Genomic DNA, 21,260 nt, shown 5'->3' on the forward strand with positions numbered 1-21,260 from the left:
TGGAAGGTTGGGTTAAGAAGGGTTCAAACGCTGTTTGGGTATATAAATGCAGGAATAGGCAAGATTGGATTTTCAACAGTGGCTGAATGGGAGAAGGAAGCCAGAGGGTAATTGGTGGATGGCATGTTGGTTGTTCTCGGGTTGCAGGAGGTGAGGTGGACTAGTGGGGGTTTTGTGGGGGTATGCCTAAGGGATCTGGTTTGGTGGGTCCTTGGTGTTGGTTTGTGTCATGGTTAGTGGATGAATGTGGAAACATGGGTTGGAATGGCAGGAGTTGAAGGGGTGGGGTAAATGGTGGGATTAGTAACGAGGTAGGCCAAATGTACTACAGATCGATTAGGGGGGGTGGTTGTGGGTATTTGGATTAAAGAGGGAAAAGATCCAAAAGGTCTACAGAGTGATTCCAGGGGGCCATTTTAAAAATTGAGCTGAAACAGCGCCATTTGGCAATATGAATGATTGATAAATGTAAAAGCAGATGATAAATTGGTTGATAGGAGTGTGAGGTGCTACCAACCTTGGCAGGGGAAAATCAAAAATAGGGACGTACATTGGTAAAATGGGTAGGGAAATGAAAGAATACAGTTGAACAGAGGGATCTGTGGAATAACCGCTGCATAGTTCCTTGAAGGTTGGGGAAATCTCATATAAGATAGGGGGTAAAGAAAGCTGTTGGTTTGGTTGATAGCCTTATAAATCAGAGCATGAGTAGAAGCTGGGAGTAAGTTTAAAATTGTACAAGGCATTGGTGAGTTTTTAAAATATGGAGTATGGTGTACAATTTTGGGGTGGCCCCAATTATAGGCAAGGATGTCACAAAATTTATTTTAATCCCCCCCCCCTTTTTTGGGGAAGGAAATAGGGGACAATGGAGTGTCCCCAAAACCAAGGGGCAGTGAGGACCAACTTCTTACGCAAGAGTGGGTTGGGCCGGTGGTGGGGTGGCATGAAGCTTCCCAGTGGAAAGTTTGGTGGAGGGCAGGTTTCCCATTCTATGGTTTAAAAAGAAATTGGATAGGCATAGGGAACATGCGAAGTGAAGAGTATGACGTGAAGGGGGCTAGTGCGGACTAGGGGTGGAAACAAAAGTTCGTTCGGCACGGACTTGTAGGGACTGCAGAAGGCTTGGTTTCCGATGTGTAATTGTTAGCATGGGTATAATGTTCCAAGAGGAGATGTGTGAGGCTTGAAGGACGGGTGGGGGATGCCCCTGGAACAATGCAGTGGGGCAGAAGATACCAGAGCGATTATGATTGCAAGCTGTTAGATAGGCAACGTGGTATGAAGGTGATGGGATGGTATATAGATACTATGTGCAAGTTAGTTTAACTGGCATCTAGTGCAACAAAGAATAATTTGTGGACTAAATGCCTCCGCACCCTGCTTGCCCCCCCTTTCGGTTATGCCACTGGCCTCCCCTCTTGGCATCCTCTCAATCTCTCCCTTCACTGTCATCTTTGCTTTCGACATAATCCCCCCCTTCTCGCACCCTTCCGCTTCCCGCGCGATCTTCCCTCTCACTCCCCTGGCCTTCCTCGTCCTCCATCCACAACACATACTCGGTGACCTCAGCTACATCAATTAATACCGCGCATCTACCAACCCCAACCCCCTAGCTAACCTACAAAATCCCTGTGCCCCCTCACCTAACTATATTTCCTTTAAATCTCTGCACCTATCAAGGTTTTTAAATTCCATTTTGAAAATTTGCCGAGACATCTCCCACGACAAGAAACGTCCAAGAACCTTTCATCTAAAATTATGACATTTAGTACTTACCCTCTCCACCCTGGGCAAAAAAGTTCCGTGACTCGTCTAACCTTACCGCTGCATATCACAGCGTTACAAACTCGATCAGGTAACCTCTCACTTTTGACGTCACAGAGAAGAAAACAATCAAGGCGGTACCAACTGCCTGTCCATAAAAATTCACAACTCTCTGGTGTGAAAAAAACTTTTTTCCAAAAACTGAGAGACAAAAAAACCTTGTCACAGAGAGTGTGAAAAAAAAAATTTGTGGAATTTTTATGCCCACACAAGGGAACGTGGATGCCAATTCACTGGATGCATTTAAAAGAAAGTTAGATCGAGCTGTGGGGGCTAGCAGAGTCAAATGAGCTGGTGAGAAGACAGGAACGGGGTATCTGAGTGTAGGAAGGACTCAGCCATGATCACATTGAATGGAGTGGTGCTGGCTCGAAAGGGCGTCGAACGATGGCCTCCTCCTGAACTGTTTTACTATGTCATTCAACATCTCTCTGCAGTTACGAACACCTTCTAATAGACTAATCAAATCAGGCTGGTAAACGGCTTCTCTGCAACTCTTTCGCAAAGTCCCCACATCACGCCTTCCTGTAATGGTGATGACCAGAACTGCATGCATTACACAAAAACACAAATCAGTCTAACGTAAAGTCTTCTAAAGATGCATCATAGAATAGTAGAATAGATGCTTAGTTTTGGCTTTATTGGACCATGTGCAAGTAACATGGACCATGTCTACAACCCAAAAAAAAAAATGTCAACCAGTTCAGTGCGGGGCATTCTAAACATTTCTAAAAGCTAACGATACATACACGGTTTAAAATAATAAAGGGGATAAACAACTAAATAAATATCCATTCGAACAAAGTCCTTCTCAGCGCATACACAACCAACCCTCCATCCTTCTGTCGATTTCACAGTTACCACAGTCCCTTAGTCTGTATCGCCCCTGCGTTCCTTGGCGGCTACATTTAGTGCTTTTATAGCAGTGGGGTAAAATATAGCTTCCTGACTCTTATAGTCAATGCCCGCCAGATGAAGGCAAGCAGACTTTACGCCTTTTTTACCACTCTATCTGCTTGCGTTGCCACTGTCAGGGAGCTGTGAATGTGGAGCCCAAGATCCCCTGTACATCAATGCTGTTAAGGGTCTTGCTCGGCTTAAACTGCATCTGTCATTTCTCTGCCCATGCCTGCATCCGCTCTGAACCCAGCCTGTACACCTGTAGCACGGCCTTCGACAGTCTTCCCGCCTCACAGACAAGATGAGGGGCAGCTCAGGGCAAGATGCACACACCAGCCAAGCGCGTGGTTACAAGGCCTGCATGGAGTGGGGTTTCAGCCCGCATCGTCATGCTGGGCCTCAGGCACGAGGGGACCCTGGGGGAGGGGGGGCAACAAAGGATCACTCTTCAGCATCTGTACCGCGATGTTCGCCCTCCCCACACTCACTCCCGCCATACCCCTACGCCGCTACACATCACATCCTCGCCATCGCTCCGCATCCGGCCACACTCATCTCTCCCCCATAAAGAAGAGGTACCTCCTCCCCGACATCACGGCTGCCGAACGCAGCACTCCTGCCCCCCCACCCCCGCCAATGACCCCGGATCCCTTATTTACGCCCATACCCTCCTCCAATCATCTTCACAGATACTCCCTCCCATACGCGAGCTGAACCAGCCGACACTATCCCCATGGCGGCAGCTACATCAACCGACCCCGGTTTATCCCTTAGGCTCATGCCCACCAGGACACCGTACGTGGAAGAAACTACCCCCACCCCTTCGTCCAGCAACGACGAAAGCGCCTCCCCCCAGAGACACAGGACACACACACCCCTCCTGTGGAGTAACCATGGGCCATACCATAGCGCTAATCTGGCTCTGCCCCAATTCAACACCGTATTCACTCCCCTACATCATTTCATACCCCATGACGACACACTTCCAGCCAGCCCGGCGCCTTTCGTATCTCCCCAACCCTATCCTCTGTAGAAGCCGCCAACATTCCCCGCTCATCTCCCATCGCTCACCGCCCCAACCTGCAATTCCTTACTAATAGGGGGGGCTCCTCAGATCAGGGCAGGATGCGGCTGCTGCCCAGCTCCCCTCTCACCCCCCTGCTTTTATGAGTTGGGGGGGTTTCCCCTATGTTTTTCCTGGCTGTCGTGTTGGCCTCAGCATCCCCGATCCAGGCCCGGTCTGTTGTGTGCAGGGCGGGTCTCACCACTTCCTCTCAGCCCCGTTCGCTCGTTTCTATGTCAACTTGCTGTGCACATCTGTAGGGAGCTTCTCCTCACCACTTTAGGGTTTCATCACCGAACGCCCCTCCTATGACTTCTCCGTTCCCTCCACCTCCCGCTGCCTCAGTCCCATTTCACGACCTCTGATCCGTCCTCCCACTCTTCCCGAGTTCACTAATCGCTATCCGCGCTCACGCCCCCCTAGCCCGCTACGCCCATCTCGCTTCACACTACCCCACGTACCCCCACTCCCCAGTACCCCAGACGGGATCCCGTATTGGACTGCCACCCTTCCCCAGAGACGCCACGTCCCCAGTACCGCCTCGTCTTTTGGGTCATTCCCTCAGACCCACGGCGGTCCACGCGATCTAGTACCCTGCGGCTACTTTTCTCCAGTACCTGTACCAACACCGCAACTCAGTAAATCGCCACTCCGACCTCAGTATCGCTGGCGACTCCGACCCATTACGCACACCTCCCGCGTCAGTATCCGCCACATCCCCCTAGTGCGCGACTGCCGTCACTCTCACTGGCACGCCAGTAGCCTGTTATCCTCTGGACTCCCCGCAGTAGCCCATCCACTGGCACGTTGCAGGGCGGGGTCCCCTATTATGCTCCCACCTCCCCAGTCCCCACTTACTCCCCGTACCCCATCACGTGCCCTCTCAGATAGCAGGGTCGCCCCTATGACCCGCTCCCCCCACTCCCCCAGTTACTCACCACATGTCCCCCCATACTCCAATCCCCCACGTACCCAGATACACACGCACCAGCCTCCCAGTACCGCACCATCAGTGTAGACCAGCCACCAGGTCAAACCCCTCCGCCTTACTCCCACTCCCCCGCACCGTACCCCTGCCCCACCCCCTAGTATTACACAACTCTACCGCCTCACTCCCCCAGTAACCCACTCGCCCCCAGTACGCCCTTACCCACTTTCCACATCACCCACTTGGGGTAGCCCCCACCACCCCACCGCCTTTGAGTGTCCGATTTCTACCAGGTTACCTCCCATCAAGCCATCCTAGTACTCCGTTCAGTTTACGTACTGGCCCCCAGAGGGGACCGCTAGTCCCCGTACCACGGCACGAGTGAGCTACCCCAAGGACGCCCAGTACCTCCTCACACAGTACCCACGCCCGTACCCCCCACGCCCGTACCCGTACCACGGCCCCCGGTACCCCACACCCCCCGTACTCCCCATCTTCCCCCAGTACCCACTCCCCCAGTACCTCCCTCGCCTCCATCCCCACTCCCCGAGTACCCCACTCCCCACTGCCCCCGAACCCCCCCCCCACCCCAGTCCACCAGTACCCCACCTCCCCAGGTACCCCCAGGTTCTCCCCCGAACACCCCAACTACCCACAGACCCACGGTCCCACTCCCCCAGTACCAACCTCCACATCCCCCAGTATCCCACTGCGATCACGGTCCGCACCCCCAGCTACCCCTACCCCTCCCCCCCTCCCCCCGTACCCACTTCCCCCACTGCCCCCAGTACCCCTCCCCCACTACCCAGGTACACCACTCCCCCAGTACCCCCACACCCCCAGTACCCCCTCCCCCAGCACCCCAAACTCCCCCAGGTACCGCCACTCACACAGTACCACACTAGCCACCCCCTCCCCCACTGTACCACATACCCCACTCGTACCCCCCAGTACCCCCACGCCCCCGATACCCCCACAGTATTTTTGGAGCTCTGAAATTGCACAAGTTGTGGCTTGGCCCGTTGGAGTCAGCACGGTCCAACTGTGTGTGTTTTTTGGCTGTGAGCTGTGTGATTATCAAACTACATAGTTCCCACAACAGTGGCTGGCAGCCTGCCAACAAACAGTGTTGCACCAAAAGAGGGAAAATAACGCTTCTAGACTTTATGTTTAGGAAGGAACTGCAGATGCTGGAAAATCGAAGGCGGACAAAAATGCTGGAGAAATTCAGCGGTCGAGACCCTTCTTCGGTCTCATCTGTGTCTTGAACACCCCCCCCCCTCCCCTCCCCTCCCCCGCTGCCTCATCGTAACTGACCGGGGCTGGTCCAGTCCAGTTTTGTGTGGTGCGGGAGAATTTCTACACCGTCTAGACTTACTGCGGCCTTGGAAGCTGGAGCTGACCCATTCTTAGTTTTTTTTTAGTTTAGAGATTCAGCACAGAAACAGGCCCTTCGACCCACCGAGTCTGCACTGACAAGCGATCTCCGCACATTAACACACACACACTAGGGACAATTTTACATCTATACCAAGCCAATTAACCTACAAACCTGTACGTCTTTGGAGTGTGGGAGGAAACAGAAGATCTTGGAGAAAACCCACGTGGTCACGAGGAGAACGTACAAACTCTGTACAGACAGCACCAGTAGTCGGGAGCCCGGATCTCCAGCGCTGCAAGCGCTGTAAGGCAGCAGCTCTACCACTGCGCCACCGTGGCTGCCCTCGGCAAGACCAGCGGACATAAGTGGTTTCCAACACAGACAGCAGAAATCCCCTTCGTTGCTGCAGGAACAGTGAAGACCAGCTGGGGTTATCTCCGAGAATCGACAGCCACCGCCAGTCGGGATAGCCGGGCTGAAGAGGTGCTGACGCAGTAGGTTTGGGAGTTGCCATTACAGGACACTTTCATCATCCGAGCCAACACCACTCGTCCCCCTCCCTCTGTCCCTGGTTTGTGTCTGGACACTGGCTTCATGCCATTTGGACTGTTTGTTATTTGTAACTGTAATTGATTATAGTAACTGTCACCATGCCGGGTCAGCGTTGTGGGGAACCAGCGCCTTGCCAGAGCTATGCCCAGGCAGCCCCTCTGCCACTGGCCCCAGGATTGTAACTGAGGTAAGTGAGAGACCAGCGCGTGGGGAAAGAGGTAACCGCTGCACAGGGTTGGGGCTGGTGTATCAAACAACAAGGTTGTGTCCAATGATGGGAATGGTGACTCCATCTACAGTGGGCGGGTGGAAGGGAACTTCTCGGATAGTGAGTCCATGGAGTTTCTCGCTCCCCCAACGCCACTCCACTCATCCCAGTGGAGGAAATCTGCTATTTCATCGCCGCCACCGAGGCAGCCGAACATCGGCCCACACTGGCCTCCCTCCGGTGGCCAAACATTGCACGGGCTCACCAGCTCGCTGAACCTCATCCTCGCAAAGGAAAGGGGCAAAGTGATGAAGGGGAACAACCGGCGTCAGCTCAGGATCTTCTTGTACGACCTGGAAATGGAAGCTGCGGCCCGGAGCAGTGTCGTTCCTGCTAAGGGTAGAGGGACCAGTAACATGTCCCTTGCGAGGGACTGCCCTTCCTCCCTTCCCCACGCACGCTGATTTCCCGGAAGGGAGGATGTGGTCTCGCCAACATCTATAGTTCGGAAAACAGCACAGACTCAAAGACTGAAGCACCCAGTGTCACGGAAAGTGGGGGGAAGTTGCCCTCGTGAGTCAGGACATTGCGTAAGCAGCAGGAAGTCACGATGCAGCTTTATTATACTTTGTCCTGGCAGCATTTGGAGAATTGCGTGCAAACTCTGGTAGTCTCATCACAGGAAAGATGTGGACACTTTGGCCAGGGTGCAGAAGATGCTGCCTAGATTAGAGGGTTTCAGCTGGGGACGGACTTGGATTGTTTTCTCTGGAATGCCAGTTGAGGGGAGACCTGGTAGACATATATACTATTACGAGAGCAATGGACAGGGTAGACAGTCAGAACCTTTCATCCCAGGCCATTTGCAAGACTAGACTATCTTTAATAGACAGAAAATTCTGGAGTAATTCAGTGGCTCAGGCAGCATCTTTGGAGAAAAGGAACAGGTGACGTTTTGAGTCGAGACCCTACACCAGGCTTGGTCTGAGTTACTCCAGCATTTTGTGTCTATCTTCAGTGTAAACCAGCATCTGCAGTTACTTAGATATATCAGATTTTTTAAGAAAGAACTGCAGATGCTGGAAAAATCGAAGGTAGACAAAAATGTTGGAGAAACTCAGCGGGTGAGGCAGCATCTATGGAGCGAAGGAATAGGTTGAGACCCTTCTTCAGACTGATGTGGGGATGGGGGGGGGGGAGAAGAAAGGAAGAAGCAGAGACATTGGGCTGTGGGAGAGCTGGGAAGGGAAAGAGAGAAAAAGCAAGGACTTCCTAAAATTGGAGAAGTCAATGTTCATACCGCTGGGGTGTAAACTACCCAAGTGAAATATGAGGTGCTGCTCCTCCAATTTACAGTGGGACTCACACTGGCCATGGAGGAGGCCCAGGACAGAAAGATCGGATTCGGAATGGGAGGGGGAGTTGAAGTGCTGAGCCACCGGGAGAACAGGTTGGTTATTGCGGACCGAGCGGAGGAGTTGGGCGAAGCGATTGCCAAGCCTGCGCTTGGTCTCACCGATGTAGATCAGCTGACACCTAGAGCAGCGGGTGCAATAGATGAGGTTGGAGAAGGTGCAGGTGAACCTCTGCCTCACCTGGAAAGACTGCTTGGGTCCTTGGATGGAGTCAAGGCGGAGGTAAAGCGACAAGTGTAGCATTTCCTGCGGTTTCAAGGGAAAGTACCAGGGGACGGGGTTGTTTGGGTGGGAAGGGAAAAATTGACCAGGGAGTTATGGAGGGAGCGGTCTCTGCGGCAAGCAGAAAGGGGAGGAGATGAGAAGATGTGGCCAGTTGTGGGATCCCGTTGGAGGTGGTGAAAATTTCGAAGGATTATCTGTTGTATGTGACGACTGGTAGGGTGGAAGGTGAGGACAAGGTGGACTCTGCCCTTGTTACAAGAGTGGGGATGGGGAGTGAGAGCGGAGCTACGGGATATAGAGGAGACCCTGGTGAGAGCCTCATCTACAGTAGAAGAGGGGAACCCGCGTTCCCTAAAGAATGAGGACATCTCCGATGCACTGGTGTGGAACACCTCATCCTGGGAGCAGATGCGGCGAACACGGAGGAATTGGGAGTAGGGGATGGAGTCCTTACAGGAAGCAGGGTGGGAAGGAGTGTAGTCCAGATAGCCATGGTAGTCAGTGGGTTTGTAGTAGATGTTGGTCAGTAGTCTGTTACCTGCGATGGAGATAGTGAGGTCTAGAATCGGTAGGGAGATGTCGGAAATGGTCCAGGTGTATTTGAATGCCGGATGGAAGTTAGTGGTGAAATGGATGAAGTCAGTTAGCTCTGTATGGGTGCAGGAGGCACACCAATGCACTCGTCAATGTAGCGGAGGTGGACTTCAGTAATAGGGCCACGGTACGCCTCGAACAAGGATTGTTCGAAATACCCTACAAAGAGGCAGGCATAGCTGAGGCTCATGCATGTGCCCATAGCTACGCTTTGGATTTGGAGGAAACGGAAGGTGTCAAACGAATATCAGGTATATCTTTATGGCGATAGTGGAGAAGTTTAAAGGATATGCTCAGGACAAGTTTTTTTAACACAGAGGGTGGTGATGAGGGCCTGGAATGTCCCTAGTGCCGTTTAAGGAACATGGAAGTGACATATGGTTTTGAGGTATATGGGCCAAACATGGGCAGGTGGGATTAGTGTAGTGGAGGCATCTTGGACGGCATGAGGACGCTGGACCGAAGGGTCTATTTTTGTTGCTGTTTGACCATAACACAACTCACCCTGTAACTCAAGCTCGGGTTAACATACGATGAGCGTTTGTCGGCACTGGACCTGTACTAGCTGGAGTTTGGAAGGATGAGGGGGCACCTCATTGAAACATACAGAATAATGACAGGCCTGGAGAGAGGTGGATGTGGGGAGGGTGTTTCCACTAGTGGGAGAGTCTACGACTAGAGGTCACAGCCTCAGAATTAAAGGATGAATGAGGAGGCATTTCTTTAGTCAGGTAGTAGTGAATCTGTGGAATTCAATGACACAGACAGCAGCGCAGGCTATCAATGCATATTTTTTTTTAAGGCAGAGATTGATAGGTTCTTCATTACTAAGGGTTTCAGGGGTTATGGAGTGAAGGCAGCAGAATGAGGTTGAGAGGGAAAGATAGAGCAGCCATGATTGAATGGAGTTGAATAATTTCATTCTACTTCAAGAACAAATGAATAACTGAAGCCCAGGTAACATCCTGGTGACTTTCTTCAGCACACTCTGCAATGGATGGCAACATTCCCATAGCTGGGTGAGCAGAGCCCACACAGTGTGCAATACTTCAACCGCTCAAGGGGCCGGTAGGGATGGGCATGGTCTCTGAGCACCAGGGTGCTGGGGACAGGATGGTTGACGGTGAGGATGTGGGCAGACTGTCGAAGCTCTCACTCACCTTCCTGATCTGTGCCGTGTATGTGGTCCTCTCTGGCAGCCCGCCATGCCCTCCCTCTGCAACACAGCACGTCAACATTAACGCCACAACCCAGTAGCACGACAATGGGCCAAAGGGGGCAGAGAGAGGAGGGGGAGAGAGAGAGAGAGAGAGAGAGAAGTGGGGGAGAGAGAGAAGTGGGGGAGAGAGAGAAGTGGGGGGAGAGAGAGGGGGGGGAGAGAGAGAGAAGGGGGAGAGAGGGGGGAGAGAGAGAGGTGAGAGAGAGAGGAAGGGTGGGTGAGAGAGAGATAAAGATAAAGAGAGAGAGAGGGAGAAGGGGGGAGAGAGAGGAGAGGGGGGGGGGGAGAGAGAGAGAGGGGGGAGGGGAGAGAGGGGAGAGAAGGGGAGGGGGGGGGGAGAGAGGGAGGAAGGGGGGGGAGAGAGAGAAGGGGGGGGAGAGAGAGAGGGGGGGGGGAGGGAGAGGGGGGGGGGGGGAGGGAGAGGGCGGGAGAGAGAAGGGGGGGGAGAGAGAGGGGGGGGCGGGAGGAGGGGCGGAGAGAGGGGGATGAAGCTGGACCCTGGAGTGGGAGGGGGCATAGAGGGGGAGATTAGGGGGAAGGGGGGGAGGAGGGGTGGAGGAGAAAGGGGGGGGGGAAACCGGGGGAAGGGAGGGGGGGGGGGGAACGGGGGGGGGGGGGGGGGGGGGGATGAAAGGGAGGGCCGGGGGGAGAGGGGGGCAGCCTGTGGGGGGTAGAGATAGAGGCAGATGATGCGGATGGGGACAGTGAAAGTGAAAGTGAAAGTAACTCGGCAGGTCCCGCAGAGTGACCAGCAAAGATGATAGAGGAGCGGTGCCCCGGTCCCGGCTCCTCCCGCACTCCAGCCCTCTCCCTCTCCACGACCCACACACGCAGTCAGTCAGTCGGCCGGCCGCTCCGCCCTGCACTCACCCCGGTCGCCGGGCTCCGGGCGGGAGCGGGATCGCAGCTGCATGGCTCTCGCCGCCTCTTCGCCGTCGGCTCTGGGCTCTCGGTTGCCGGGGAGGGCGTGGGAGGCGCCGGATAGCAAAGATCATACAGCGGAGCTCTGCTATAGGATCTTTGCCGGAGAGGGGCGGGGGATGGCGATGACTGGCCTCCGGGTAGGAGCTCGCTGGGAGAGGGGGCGTGGGGTAAGGAGAGGGGGGGCGTGGGGTAAGGGAGAGGGGGGGGGTGGGGGTAAGGGAGAGGGGGTATGGGAGAGGTGGGGTGGGGGTGGGGGTAAGGGAGAGGGGGTAAGGGAGGGGGGTAAGGGAGAGGGGGCGTGGGGTAAGGGAGAGGGCGTTAGACGGACGCATTTGCAGCAGGGAGACAGCCCTTTCGGCCCGACCTATAATGTAGCAATGTTACAAAATGTTGAGATTTAAAAAATCAAGTCTGCAATTTATCCCATCAGATAAAGCATAAAAAGAAGTTTAATTTGACACCTAATTCACTTTCATATCTCAAGTATTAGAATTAGAATTAGAACTAGAATACCTTTATTGTCATTGTCAACGCATTTTCGTGCCTGTAGTCATACATACAATAATACAATAATAAACAACAATAAACACAAATTAACATCCACCACAGTGAGTCCTCCAAGCACCTCCTCACTGTGGTGGAGGCAAAAATCTTAGGGCTGCAGTCCCTTCCCTCCTCTTCTCCCTCTGCGCTGAGGCGATTCCCCACCGGGCGATGGCACAAACAGTCCCGCGGCTCACCGAACCCCGCAAACGGGCCGGCTCAAACACCGCGGCCCAGGGTGGTCGAAGCTGCCGCCCTCCAGTCCAGCCGCTGAACTCCGGACTCAGGTCACCGCCGCCAGAACGCCGTCCCAGCCACCGGAGCACCGTTCCAGCCCCGAGCCGGATCGCCCTCACGTGAGTGCCGTTCCTCCCTCGAGCTGGGCAGCCCCGACGGGAGCGCCACAGCCCCTCACGGGAGAGTCTCAGCCCCGCGACAGGCCGCCCTCACGGGAGCAGGCCCAGGGCGAGTCCTGACTGGCTCTGCCTCCGGAGTCTCGAGGTCGCCAGCTCCACCATTAGGCCTGAGCGCAGACAGAGGCAGAGAAGGGGGATACGACAAAAAGGTTGCATTCCCCCGAAGGGAGAGACAGCAAGCCCTGTTCCAACTCCCCACTCCCCCCCCCCCCCCCCCCACAACACACACATAAACACAAACCTAAAACCAAAAACTTAACTAGACGAAACGAAAAAAACAACACAAAAAAACAAACGGACTGCAGGCGAGCCGCCACGTCCGGACGTATTAAAAAAGTTATGGCCATTTTCATACGCGTAAATTAGCATTTTGTTCCCTGTTGATTTCCTATGGACATAACAAAAAGGCTGTGATCGTGGACAGTCAAAAGCCCATAACTTTCTTAAAAATTAAGAGAACTGAATGAAATTTTCAGTTATCATAGATTGAACCATTCTGAAACATTCTGAAATATAAAATAATCTTACTTGGGTGACCTGAAATTAAAGCATATAATAGTAAGATTAAACGAGAACTTACCAGTTTGAAGTTTGATATGTATTTTATGAGGAGTTACGATGAGGGATTACGTGAAGAAGCCCGCCCCAGGACGCATTGCGGCATAACTTCAAAGCAGCGGTGTGGAATCACAGACAGACACGTATTTGAAGTAACATAGTAAAGAATAAAGAGACATCAATTATCAGTTTGATCCATGTAATGAGGGTGGGAGCGGAGGGCACGTAATCCCTCATCGTAACTCCTCATAAAATACAGATCAAACTTCAAACTGGTAAGGTCTCGTTTAATCTTACTATTTTACTTCGGAGTCACGTGAGTGACTTCGTGAAGATTTCAAAGCTCTGTGATTTCAAACCGTTGTAACAGCTTTATATCACTCGCTGCCGAAGCCTTTGAGGGAGGAAGCGTGTTATCATAATCAACCAATGATTCTGTTTATAGAAAAAACCAATGGTATTTTACAATAACACTGAAGAATTTTAAATGCTCCCCTTGGCTAATTTGAATATTTGCAGATTGGAATCTTCCTGCAAATAAAAACAGGTTTTGTCAACAGTTTATAATAATTTATTTCTCTGAACGTTTTACCCCCACTATTCTGCTGTAGCCAGGATGTGGTTTACAGGCACGTCCATTCTTTTGCCGTTGACGTGGAAGCTTCTCCTGTGGGATGACAACTTTATACATGTTAGTTTTATCCCAGGAGCTTTAACCTGCTTGAGCCATTTCAAAAAAGGCTTGTTACCCGACCACAAGGTGTTTTGTGACCAACCCACAAGGCTTTTCATCTCCCTCGCATAATTAGGTTGTGTCTATGTAAGGTAATAGGGTCTTGGCACATACCGTGTTTTCTGGCGGGTAGCCCGGTTTTTATGACTGGATAAGGTGTTCCTGGTCTGGTTTGACCATTCCCTGAACAAATGATAGAGATCTGGTCTGAAGCTGTGAGCATGGTGTCTAGTTGAAAATAGGAGTAGTGACTGGACACTCTGTGCTGCTCCATGTGCCTTTAACATATGTTTTTAGTGCATAGAAGGTTCAGGTTTAGGACTCTGGCTGGTGGGATCCCCTGAAGTGTGGTTAACCACTGTGACATCCCATATATAGGTGTACCTAGTCTAGGGGTTTAGAGTTTTAATACCCTTCAAATTTACCACCAGCCAGTGACCCCATGGCCTGTTGTCCTGTAGCTGTTTTGAAAAAGAACAGGCAGGGCAATTCTAGCTGTGTTGATGGCACTGTAGCCGAATCCTTCATCATGATGAAGGTTCTCCAGGAATTCCAGTTCGTAGTACCTGTATCGGATGAGTAGGTTTTCCCCTTTATCCTTGCAGTACTTCTCTTGATGCTGGACAAGTGTTGTAGTCCAGTGGATGTTCAAAAGGATGCTGACATGGTGTCGATTATTCAGTATAACAATCCCAGTCCCAGAGGCTTGCGCAGAATCTGCAGCTCAGGAGCTTATTTCTCATGGCACAGTTGATTTGTGCCCGACTCCGATATTAATAATTCTGGGTACTGGAAAACACCATCCAAGTTTCAACAGCCATGTCATGGCGTGAAGTGAAACAAGGGCTGCGTAAGTCCGTCAGGTACTATCAAATACCTGAAGCAGAATCCTTTTGTACTGTGCGTTGTTCTCGATTGGTGAGGCAGAAGGGAAAAATACATAGAATTAATTTCACCAATGCAGCGTGAACGCATTTGTCTATCAATATTATAAATACATTCTTGAATGACAACATGACCTATAGGTCAGAAAAGTTAATATATATAGCTGACGATCTTTCTGCTGGAACTATCTGTCCCAGAGAAATTATTTAAATGAGGATTCCACTGGCCCAGGGTCTGGTTTCCCCCCGCGACATACATAGGACATCCTCGAACACCTGGTGATATAGCGTTAATGCAAATAATCGATATCAGTTTCACATTCCATTTTAATTGTCATTGTCAGTGTACAGTACAGCGACAATGAAATGCATTAATATCTGTTGCATCATATAGCTTAATAGTTTTGTTAACTTTATATGAAAACATCTAATTGATGTAGTCCTTAATATTATGTGACCTGGTGTCTGTCACTGTATTTTTCTTACCGCCCAGGTAAGTTGTTGATAGTCAAATACATCTATGGATATACCATTGCCAAATTGGTTTGACCAACTTCTCATATGATACCGACTTTATGCTGCCATATGGTTAATATAGGCCACCTCCATAGTGTAGTCTATTTATACCCATACATGCAAGTGCTTTAAAACTCATAAAATTCACCCGAACATTTTTTAGATAATTAATGCCCAGTATAAGTGGTAACCCCACCACTGTCTTTCTGATATTACTTCAGTGGGTAACTTCATGAGATGCTCAATGACAACCTATATGTTGTTTTTGATACTAACATCTGAATGATGTAGACAGAAAATGGTACCATTTTTTCCCAATTACTCTGTTATTTGTCGAGTAGTTGGTAGTTTGACCATTACTTTGTGCTTGTTTGTGCCAATTCAACTATGTTGTCTCTTGGCATCCTTATAGTTACGTGGACTGAATTAATATGAAAGCCAAGATAGTCCAAGAAAGCGCTCTATATGCTGGTAGGAACCAGACCCACCTACCTCCATGGTTATTGGCGGTTTTGTGTTTTCTGTTTTCTGAGTGCTTTTGTTCTGAGGATGTGCTGGCGACGTTGGGGGGGGGGGGCGCATTTTCCAGGGGGTCCGCGGCGGGCCCTGATCTAAAAGATCTTTGGGGATAGTGCGGCCCCAAGCTTTCACCAGTCCCATATTCTAGACATAGACTGGTGGATGCCGTGAGGTGCTGCTGTTAGGGTATCGAAAGTCGTGGTTTGCTCGTCCCTTGGCCTGCCCTCATGATGCCGAAGGTTTTTGATACCTCTTCGATCTCCTTCAGCTTTTTGTTCAGATCTCTCCCAAATAGCAGTGAGTCTGCCTCCGCTGCTGGGCTTTGCTCAAGCCTGCATCTTTGAGATTGAGGGCAGGTGTTGTATTTCCCTTCAGAGATTATTGCTGTATATTCTTGCTGGCTGCCATTGTTTTGGCTCCGGCGGTGCTCCAGCCCGTGGGGTTGCTACGAAGCGGTCCACGACACCCAACAGCTGTTCCTGATCCTGCACCTCATGCATACTTTCGATTTTCCCGCCGGCCCCATTTGCAGACAGCCCTGCCCTGGTCACCAATGCTAGCCTCCTGCTCCAACCCGTGGTATGAGGGTAGCAAAGGGCAGTGCCTGAACGACACTATGGAGGAGGTGCCTGTCCTGTCTCGCCGGGAGCGCTGCTGTTCCCGGTGGACCTTCTCCTCCAGGAGCTGCTAAGTGCAGCTCAGGCGGCTGTCTCTCTCTGCTTAGGTAGAGACATGTCCTGCTCCGACGAATCGGAGACGACCGGCCGTTTGGCTTCCTGTCCGCTTTCCCAGTCCGCCGTGTAGGCTATGGCGAGACTGGCTTGGCTCGGTCTCAGGGATAGCGAAAACGCTCTGCGAGCGACGCTGCCGCCGGTTGCTGCCCCGCTGGTAGAGTTGGAGCGGGGCAGTTTCTCTTTGCGAGTTTTTTGCGTTGTGTTCCTGAAATCTGTAATAAAACACAACTGCAAACTCACCTTTCCTATGCCCAAGAGCCGCTCCTGCAGCTCAGGCGGCTGTCTCTCCCCCTCCTGGGTGGAGAGACGTCCCAGTCCGATGTCGCTCCACCGCCGGGTTTTCCACACATCCAGCCCGCTGCTCAGGTGCTAGCGGGCTGGCTCGGTCCCGGTGTCGGGTTTGCGGACCGCCCGCTAAGCGGTCCTACCGCCTGTTGCTGCCCTGACTCTCTCTTGAGCGGGCAGGTGCAGCATATTTCCCCCCTCAGCCCGCAGCTGATGCTGACGGGCTTGGAGCAGTGTCGGGAGCGGGCCGCTGATTAGCGGTCCTCGCTCTCTCTCTCTCTCTCTGTACTCGGGCTGCTGCTCACCTGCACTCGGGCTGCAGCGCACTCCACGCCAGCACTGCACAGTGGGTTCCCCTAACGGCTCCGCAAATGTCGGAAGCCTCCTCCCGCCCGCCTGCCTGCCTCACCTGGACAGTGCGTGGAGAGCGAGCGAGGACTAAGGGGAACCCCCAACGCAGTGCTAGCGCCGTCTTCCTGCGCTGTCAAATGTCGCCCCTGTGGAGAGTTTTACCGGCACCGGCACAGGTCCCATCCATGGTCCGCCGGCGCTCTCTCTCCCTGGTAGCGTCTTTCCTCCCCTCCCTCGAACGGGAAACTCCTACCAGAGTCCAAGGGGGCCGCTTGCACGCCCTGCGGGAAAACAAGCAGACGCAAAGGGGCTGTAAAAGTAAAGGTAAGTACTTACCTAAACTTAGATTTTTTCTCGTTTCTTCGGGAGCCCTGGCTCCCGGCTGCCGCTTTGCATGCTGAAACGTAATGCCGCAATGCGTCCTGGGGCGGGCTTCTTCACGAAGTCACTCACGGGCCAGCGGTTTCTATCATAAGGGCAAATAGCAATGGTGATGAGGCACACCCTTGCCTATTACCCCTTGATAAGTACAATTTGGAGATAGCTATTGTTTAGTTAGGTATTCTTGCGTAGGTCTATCATAAAGTAGTTTAATCCATCTAATAAAATTCTCTCCCATATTGAATTTTGGAGTACCTTGTATAAATACTGAATTCTACGTGATCAAATTGCCTTCTCTGCATCCAACGTGACCACTGAATATATCTTCATTGTCCTCCTTATGAGAGTACATTATATTAAAAAGCCTTCTCATTATTAAATGATTGTCTTTGGGTATAATCCCGTTTGATCCGTATTTATTAAATGTTAATATAATTATTTAGCCTTCTAGCTAGAAATCTTTGCTAAAATTTTCTTGCTGATCCGTATTTAGAAGTGATATAGCTCTATAAGAAAACCAGGTTCATCTAAATCTTTATCTTTTTTTGGTATAAGCGTCATGTTGCTTCTGCTAGGGTTTCTGGTAGTTTATTTTCAGTATAAGCCTGCGTGTATAAATTAAATATCTTGGTACAATGACTTGACTCCTGAAATCTTTTTATAAAATTCCATTACTAAAAGCATCTGGTCCTGGGGTCCTTCCCATTTTTCAATGAGTTTATTATTTGTTTTAGTTTCTTCACTAGTAATCTGTGCTCCTAATTGCTCTTGTTCTAAACTATCCAATTTTGGGAGCTTGCAATTTCTCTAAAAAATTTGGAATTTTACTTACATCTGTCTTTATTTTGATGTGTATAAATTATGATAAAATTGGGCAAACCTGTTATAATATCCTTGAGGGCAATGTTAGAAAACTCACCATTGTCCGATTTAAATTTTTTGTAAGAGTTTTTTCCTTTTCTCGTTGCTTCATCTTGCCTCGCAAGCAGTTTATGTGGCTTATCCCCCAATTCGAAGTGTGCTTGTTTTGGTCATTTGGAATCATCTTAGTACTCTAGCCGCTAGTATTCTATTGACTTTAATATTTCAATAAAGTATATCTTATTTGTTTTATTTATGGTTGGGTCAGTTGCATTGTCCGTTAGTTCTATGTACTTGCAGTTATTTTCTGTTCTAATCCGCTGAAGTTCTCTTTTATTTCACTTATTTTGAAAACTTTAGGTAAGAGATTATATGACAGCACCGCGAATATATGCCTTGAAGGTTTCCCATAATACGGTGCAGAAATACCCGGAGTTGTGTCATTTATTTTTCGAAAAAAATGTTTTTGTTTGTTCTTTTATATACTCATACCCCTGCGCGTTTATTTAATATGTGTGCATTTGAACCTCCAAAAAAGGCTTTATACTCGGGCATTTTCCCCTCAATTTTAAAGTATAAACAGTCAATGGTGAGTGATCATAAATAATACTAGTATGCTATGATGGTTTATTCGTTATACGGGATCAATTTTGTGTCCAGTACAGAATAGTCAATTCGGCGAATACGTTTTTTTGAACTGATGAATAAATGAGTATCACTACCACTTTTGGATTTGCTATTCCTCCAAACATCAGCTATGTTATGTTTTTTATAAAAGTATTTAAAAATTCAAAGGTCTTGGTTTTAACACGACGCTTTTTATCCTAGCTTTATTGATTTATCTAAGTATGGATCTATACACAATTGAATCTCCCCCCATTATTATATTTTGAAAATTATGCTCTGCGATTAAATCTATTTTTTCCTAAAAAATTGTGGGTTATCAAAAAATTAGGCGCGTAAATATTTATCATAGTTAAATGGTGTATTGTAAATTTCTCCCCCGTGACTATAACATATCTTCCTCTTTATCAGATATGGAATTCTTAATTTAAAAAGGTTATGTGCCCTTCCGAATTATAATGGCCGTGCCTCTTGCTGTAGACGTGAATGAGGACTCACCTGTTTTCTGACTGCAAGGGACCCTACACTTGTTTAAACTAATCTCTTATGGTTACATATCCTAAAAACTTTTGCAGTCGTTTTATGTTCCCTGCAGTGTTCTTTTCAAATCTCTTTTTCCTTTCCTAATTAAGCCCTTTGTCCTCCTCTGCTGGTCTCTGAATTTCTCCCAGTCCTCTGGTATGCTGCTTTTTCTGGCTAATTTGTACGCATCATCCTTCGCTTTGATACTATCCCTGCTTTCCCTTGTTATCCATGGATGTTCTACCTTCCCTGCTTTATTTTTTGCGAAATGGGAGAACATTTTGTAGTTCTCCATGCATCTTTAACTTCTTCATGGCATATCCCGTCAACCCTTTTAGAATAATTGCCAGTCAATCTTGGCCAATCACGTCTCATACACTCAAAGTTACCTTCTTTAAGTTAGAACCTTGTTTGAATTAAACAATGTCACTCTCCATCCTAATGAAGAACTCAACAATTATGGTCACTCTTGCCCAAGGGGGCACATACAAACAAGATGCTAATAACCCTCCTCATTAATCAATACCCAGTCTAACAATGTCTGCCTCTCGTGGTCTCTCTGTTGATTTCGATAACTATCCCACCTAATTCCAAAGCAACTTCATCAGCACCCCTTGCCAATAATTCACCTAATCATAGTAGATTGAAGGCACCCATTAAAACCGTTTTGCGTTTTGTCGCAGCATTTCTAATTCCGTTTGTCCATCTCCAATCATACTACTGTTAGGTGGAATGTACACAACAACCCCAGCGTTTTCTGCCCTTCGTCGTTTTGGTCTGAGAGTGGGGAGTACTTAGGAAGCAGGAACAACGAGAGGTGTGATCAAGACTGCCCACGGTGGGGGAGGGGGGACGGACTTTGTAAGCTTGCCATGGTTGTGTAGACTTTGTCCAGTGTCTTGTCTCTAGTGCGGAAGGAGACTGTTGCGGAATTGGGGAGTACAGTCTTCAGGTAGGAGTGAGTGAAGTCACTGCAAACCACTGAAGGCTTTCCCCCCATCAGCAAGCGCTATCGCCCCATTTCTCCACCTACGATGGGGTTCTCCGTTATGTTTATATTCCCATTCTCCACCCTGTCGCATGTTGCAGAGACCCACTTCCCTCTGAAACCCCTTTTTCTCTGGTTAACCTCATCCCATCCCACCAAAGCACGCCCTCCCCAGGGTACCCCATGCAACTGCAACACATGTCCCTATACCGCCTCCCTCAACTGTCCACGGACCCAAGGTTCACTTAACCTCCTCCTCTACTGTGTCCAGTGTTGAAGATGTGGACAAATATCGGCGAGGCTAATGTAGACTGGGCGAATTTCGGGTTTCGTGACACCTTATTCGTCTGCCTACCTGATTTTCCAGTGTTAAATACTTTATTCCCTTCCCCATCACAATGACCTCTCGTCCTAGGCATACTCCATTTTCAGAGGAGGAAATACACTTGGAGGAGCAGCATCTGATATTATGCTTGGGCAGCTTATACCACAGGGGCTGATTATTTATTTCGCGAAACCTCTCAATAACCCTTGCACTCCATCGCTCTCCCTTTATCCCACACCAAGGTCACACCAGCGTTCTCGTTCTCACCAAGGAAAACAGTATCTGGCCTGTTTCCTTTAAATTGTTACTTTTTTGTCTTCATTGTTCTTATATCTCTTTACAATCGTCTATAGCTCTCGTTTCCCTGACCGTAAACTTTCAGTCTGAAGAAGTGTCTAGACCCGAAAACATCACCCATTCCTCTCTCCAGCGTGCAGGCTGCCCAGCTGAAGATCTCCAGCATTTTGTGTCTCCAATCCACAGTCCTGCATACAATATCCATGTGCCTATACAAATCCTCTTAAACACCATATCTGCCCCACCACCAGCACAAGCATTAACGTTATATGTCCCCCTCACATTTAATTTAAAGCAATCTACTCTAGCATTGATTATAATTCCGGAGAAAAAGAGTTGTCTCCCCAATCTAGCCTTTTATATGGTATTTGATTATATAAGGTCTCCCAGCGAAACTGTCAGGGTTCAGCAAAAAAACATCCTAAAAATGCCAGGCCTCTTCCTTTTCCTAAGAAATATCCTCTACTCAGGCTCCATTATGGTAAAC

The 21,260-nt window shown here is 49.7% G+C and overlaps 1 protein-coding gene across 1 annotated transcript in view; it reads right to left on the reverse strand.

Moving 5' to 3' along the window:
* Positions 1-11,384, reverse strand: part of LOC129694956 (uncharacterized) — a gene marked incomplete at its 5' end in the record, with an annotated part of 43,784 nt that extends 32,400 nt beyond the window's left edge. The window contains 2 exons of the mRNA XM_055631697.1: positions 10,254-10,309; positions 11,183-11,384. Coding sequence (XP_055487672.1) covers positions 10,254-10,309; positions 11,183-11,384 — 258 coding nt within the window. The remainder of the gene's footprint in view (positions 1-10,253; positions 10,310-11,182) is intronic.
* Between the last annotated feature and the right edge of the window lie 9,876 nt (positions 11,385-21,260).

This window comes from Leucoraja erinacea, unplaced genomic scaffold (assembly GCF_028641065.1).
Source record: "Leucoraja erinacea ecotype New England unplaced genomic scaffold, Leri_hhj_1 Leri_871S, whole genome shotgun sequence".
Lineage (NCBI taxonomy): Eukaryota > Metazoa > Chordata > Chondrichthyes > Rajiformes > Rajidae > Leucoraja > Leucoraja erinaceus.